Source organism: Rhincodon typus, chromosome 27, assembly GCF_021869965.1.
Source record: "Rhincodon typus isolate 14 chromosome 27, sRhiTyp1.1, whole genome shotgun sequence".
Lineage (NCBI taxonomy): Eukaryota > Metazoa > Chordata > Chondrichthyes > Orectolobiformes > Rhincodontidae > Rhincodon > Rhincodon typus.
Genome location: NC_063358.1, coordinates 16,847,094 through 16,852,993, shown reverse-complemented (window position 1 = coordinate 16,852,993; position 5,900 = coordinate 16,847,094). Strand labels below are relative to the sequence as shown.

Sequence of the window (5,900 nt, the reverse complement as noted above, 5' to 3'; positions counted from 1 at the left end):
TATAGCAGAAACAGAGTAGACTGGGCCGATATTCCAGGGAGTTCAGAAAAACGGGTGTTTGTCGGAAAGAATTGTAATTTTGAGGGTTCTGACAAGGAGGATCATGAGAAAGTGATTCCCTTGGCTGGGGAGTCCCAAACACAGGAGGTCCAGTCCTAGGATATAGCTTCTCTAGATATTTATCAGAGATTGACACATACATCTTTAATATTCCGCACCCACTGCCAGCCCCTCATCCATCAGTCATCCTACTCAAATGGAATAAAACAGATTGCAAGAAAATTTATTAAAAAGGAGACAAATTTATCAAAGATTTTATTAATATGTTGCAAAGTGCTTTTTAAACTGTGTATAACTATATTAACTGCACCAGGAAATGAATAAATTTATATACAGGACAACATGGGCATGAATTCAGCTATACCATACTGTGAAATATTCACCATTGCCCCCTCCTCTCTTCCAATGTTCAATTTCGTCCTGGGTACAGTTCCAGATACATTGCTTCAGAGATCATGAAGCCTCAATCATGAAGGGCTTTACATTATCTATACACTGATTATCAGGGATAAAATCTCTATTCTGCTTAAATAAGAGCTTCAGAGGCCAAGGGTAGCACCCTATTTCTTTTGAAGCAACCAAGCAGGTTAGAAAGCAAATCCAGAATCATTACAATCTTCACTACACAAAATGCACACACTCACCTAGAATTATATTCCATAGTCACACATACATGTACTCATTTATATATACATACACTGTGGAAACAAATATATAAAATATTTTCAACTGTATAGCAAACATTTTCAACATACAATGAATTACATCAAATGTAGTGACTTTAGTACATACGCAAATACATTAAGCATTTTCCATGCAGCTAGATCTCAAATACCACAAGTGTGAAGAACAAGTCATTGTTCTAGCTTGCACTGGTTGACAAAAGGAACATTAAAATCAGTAGAATTCCCAGGTCCTCTTTGAATCACAGTATCTGGCCTCTCACCTCCCAACTGATGTGGCCGGGGATTCTGCATCAAAATCTAAAGCAAGGCACCTCCAACAATGCAGTGCTCCTTGAGGAATCAGACTGGATTATATCATCAAGTTCTTGAGTGAGTTATCTGTTTTAAGAATTAGTGTTCCACAACTTATCACAAGCTATGCTGCAATAGGAGGTACACGTAACAAGACTGCAGGGACTCATTATAGTACAAAATATTATTCATATTGAAACATCAGGATAATTGTAATTTAGTTCAAAATGAATTAAGTACTTTCATATTGAAGGTGCAATATTTATGATTAGGAGTCACTCTCAAGCAGCTTCATCCATTTTTCAGTTGGGAATATGACTCTGAAAGAACAGAAAACACATTCAGTTTCACAAGTTGCACTTGGAAGGAATGTGATAGCAACAGGTCGCAGGATTTTTCCACTTATCCACAGTTTTATTAATGGGAATACATCACTATTAGGACCACCAACTACCCAGGATTATTGTAAGATCTCCAGGAATTGATCAGTAATTTCCTATACTACTGCAAGCAAGCCTGGAGAAAAAAAAAATCACAGGAACATTAAAAGAAAATGCTCCCCACCTTTAATCTTGACCACGTTAGTTAATGAGTATTTAAAAATGTTAGTGATGAGGAAGAATGCTTCCCAGAGCAGGGAACAATGTTAGACCATTAGACAACCAATGGACGAAGTGTGTGTGGGGTGATTAAAGGCAGGAGGTTATGTGATGTAATCTCCAAGAATTATATCCAAATTATAGTTGGCATTCCTAAAGGACATAGTACTAACACATCACTTCCTGTTTCCGGCTACAACACCCTGGATATATGGCAATTACCAACACCAGCCAAAGCTATGTCTAAACTGTTACACAGTGAGTGCAAATTTCCATACAACACACTGGGTCACCCATACAAGAAACCCATTCAATACCCAGTAATGTATTGTGCCTCTGTTCCAAGCTGCTGAATGATATACAATTCCCTGCATTTTTAACCTTTCCCCAACCAAACAAATCAGGCAGCTGGCAGAGGGCAGGATACATGATTACAGGTAGACAGTTCTGTTGCAACACAACACATGATGTGAATTTCTATACCAACTATTTATTCTCTGCTGATAAATTCCCAGAAGTGCCAGTTTCCAAGCAGCTCATTGAAAACGGACAAAAATAGTGTATCACACCTGAAGAAAAGCTTAGAGGTTAGCCCATGAAAGGAACAGAAATTGTCCAGGAACATTTTGATAGCGAGAGTCAACTTTAGAAATGACAGCATCAGGACGATATGCAGAAATGAGACAGCAGGATAGTGGCACAGGCACTAGACAAGTACAGGCAAATGCCCTGAGGACACAGATTCAAATCCTACCACAGTAGCTGGTAGAAATTAAATTCTGTGAATTAACCTGAATTGTGAAGTTTGCCTCAGTGATGATGACCTTGACAATTATCATTGATTATAAAAAAAATCATCTGGTTCATTAATGTCTGGTTAGGAAGGAAATCCTTGCCCAGTTTGGACTACATGTTATTCCAGACTTCAGAAATGCGATTGATCTTAACTGTTTCTGAATTGATGGTGTTCACCCCCCATCCCTCCCAACTGGAGCAGGAATTATTTAAATTGGCTGCCTACTACCTTGCAGTGAGCAACTAATCCGTATTCTCTCTCTGTCCTGGGAAACATCCCTGGCAACAGGAATTCATCAAGGGGCTGACTCAACACAATTTTGCACTATTTCCTTGGACTCCATGCCCATAATCATAGGACACTGAAACTTCAAACCTCTGTTCCTTTGAAACAAGAAGCATCAGCAAAAAGACCACCTTCCCATGACACTCAATCATGTCATAATTATCAAATCTTTCACTGGATCAGCCACATAAATGCTATGCTAATTGGGCAGTGTTGGAAATCGGGGTCTCCTTTAAAACTATGACCTCTTAGTATTCCATATTTAAAATTTCCTGTATAGCATGAGACCTCATTTAGGTGTGTTACAGGAGCAGCTAGTCTTCTACAATTGTAAATAAAAGATTCATCAGGTGCCACGCCACCATATAATGTGTGCAGTGTTTTCAAAAATATGGAAATTTTGTTCATGGAAGAAATGAAAATTGAGTTTTAAATGGAGTTGGGCAGTGGGACAATGATCATTCTGGCAACCCCATGGTCATTGACCAAAAAGATAATGAATCAGCATTTCAACTTGGATACAAGGATAATGTGTTTCATGTTGGAAAAGAACAGAGAACGTTATGGGCTTTCCGAAAAAGACAATGCATATCACAGACAGATAGCAGTGTGGTCAGCATTGAAAGGTCAGAGGAGGAGATAGTCTCTGAAAAGGAGAGATGCTTCCTCTGGCCTTTCACAGACTCCGGGACATTTGTTCTGGCAAGGGCAGGGAAAATAAGAATCATTGGAATAGGAATCTGTTAGATTTAGGAATGTCTGATAACTGAGGAAAACATGTTTTGACATACTTATTTGAATAAGTTACTCAGTGAAACAGGGATCAAGGAACCTTGACTGTAATTCAGTGGGCAGTGTGTTGCATGGTAAGTTTTTTTTAGTTACTTACTGTTTAAAGTGTATGTTATTTCTACAAAAAAAAGTTTCTAGTCAGTCATGCTTTTAGTTATTTGTAACAGTAAAGATTTTAAAACATTAAATCTTCCTGTGTCATTCTTTCAATTAGCAACTGGAAGTTCAAACCATTTTTCAAAGCTTATCAGAGATTGTGACAGTGGACAATAAATTTCATCTTTGGAGGGGAATGTGGCAGTGATGTGCCCATGCAACTACTGCCCTTGTTCTATTGGTGGTAATTATAAGCTAATATTCTTACTTTACCTGTGCTGTTTGTTATCTGATATCTTCAACACTGAGCTGAATCTTCTTCATCCAAGTGTTTGTCTGGGATTGGTGGGGGCTCTTCAACCTCCACTTCATCTTTAACTTCAAGCTTCTCTTGAACCTGTGATTGGTTCTCTTTGTTCCGCTGTTTAATTATCTTTGCATAAATTGGTGCTTGTGTCAGCCCTTCTACTGACTCCTTGTTCTCATTGCAGCACTCATTCGTCTGTTTTGGATCTGCTGAAGGCACTGTCTTACATGGTGTCATGTACTCCAGGTTCTGTGGCTCAGGATTCTCCTGCTTCGATGCCCATGCGTTCACTTGGATGTCTCTCACAACTTCGTACAGACTATCATCAGCGGTCTCCTCAATCTGTATGATACTAGTCAAAGGAATACTTGGGATACGTCGGAGAGACACGCTGTTCACCTTTTCCTGCTGCTGGTCTGCGGATGCAAATGTCAGTACTTGGTCATGATTCAGAAATAGATACATGCAAGTTATAAAAATTGGTCACCAAGCTTAGCTGTTCTTTAGTGTAAATTATTTCCCTGACCTTTGGTTTCAGCACATGCACATCCATCTGAGGAACATTGGGGAGCTGTCTAGATGCCTTTAAATTCAGAAAGTATCAAAAAAAAATGTTTGGAATAAAGATGCAATTTCCGCAATTTCTCACTCACAATACCAAAAGGTTTGAGTCAAGCTGAAACTATGGTTTTGGCCGTTGCATCTCAGGAAGGATATATGTTAGCTTTGGAGACAGTAAAGAATAGATCTTTTTGGATGTGCTAAATGAACTAATTTGCAAGGTCAAGAGCTGGAGCAGAAAGATTAAATGGTAATCTAATACAGTTGGTTAAGGTGATTGAAGTATTTAATAGATTAGATAGTGAAAAACAAAAACAGGACGGTTTAAATTAGAGAGATAGTAGGAGCTGCCGATGCTGGAGAATCTGAGACAACAAGGTGTAGAGCTGGATGAACACAGCAGGCCAAGCAGCATCAGAGGAGCAGGAAAGCTGACGTTTTGGGTCTATCCTTAGAAGCTAAGGATGCCTACCTTGAAGTTACCCTCCTCGCTCTGGAAAGACCTCAGTGGATCTCTCTCCCACTGCAACCCTCTGATAATCTATTCCAGAGTCTCCTTCCCCTCCCCCACTTCTGAACAAGGGTCCCGACCCGAAATGTCAGCCTTCCTGTTCCTCTGACGCTGCCTGGCCTGCTGTGTTCATCCAGCTCTACACCTTGTTATCTCAGACTCCAGCATTGGCAGTTCCTACTATCTCTGAGCCTTTTTGCAGCTATGGTTTGTTTGAAAACAAAACAGGTATAGTTCCTGGAGGTTAATGGGAATTTGTTACATTGGGAGAATTTTTACAGTTTAAACAAATTAAACTATTGTATATTAGGCTTCAGCTAGAAGGATCTAGAAGTGTTTTTTTTTGCCTTAAGGGAAACATTTGTGATATATGCAACTAGTTTGGTTTATTCTAGTATATCTTCATATCTTTTGTACAATCAATTTCTATTTCATTGTTAAAATCAAATCTGCAGTATTGTGTTTCAGGGAAACACTACCTTCTTAATTAAAAATTAAGCAAAATATGGTGAATCAAGCCAGATTTCATTCTGAGGTCTGACTTGTTCAGTCATAAGATCATCTGAGATTGTAACAATAGTCACTGACAGATGAAAAATAATTGAGGAATTCCTTGACACATAGGTTGGTGAGAATGTGGAACACTCTCCAGTGATTGAAGTGGACAGTTACAGTATGCATTGAGACTTGCCTTAAATACAAAGAGAAAGAGTAGTCAAGGAACAGAGGTACTTCAAGTGGTGAAAAGTTCAGAGATAACAAGGTGTAGAGCTGGATGAACACAGCAGGCCAAGCAGCATCAGAGGAGCAGGAAGGCTGATGTTTTGGGTCTAGGCCCGAAACGTCAGCCTTCCTGCTCCTCTGATGTCGCTTGGCCTGCTGTGTTCATCCAGCTCTACACCTTGTTATCTCAGAT

General features: G+C 39.3%; 1 protein-coding gene across 9 annotated transcripts in view; it reads right to left on the bottom strand.

The window, feature by feature from the left end:
• Positions 1-286: 286 nt before the first annotated feature.
• Positions 287-5,900, bottom strand: part of LOC125486307 — a 58,721-nt gene continuing 53,107 nt past the window's right edge. For 8 of the 9 annotated variants that reach the window (XM_048613309.1, XM_048613306.1, XM_048613301.1 and 5 more), the window contains 2 exons: positions 3,874-4,328; positions 287-1,357 (listed from right to left, as the gene is read on the bottom strand). In XM_048613309.1, the coding sequence (XP_048469266.1) occupies positions 3,904-4,328 (425 nt within the window). In that variant the 3' untranslated portion in view covers positions 287-1,357; positions 3,874-3,903. The remainder of the gene's footprint in view (positions 1,358-3,873; positions 4,329-5,900) is intronic. The other variant, XM_048613300.1, reaches the window with a different exon arrangement.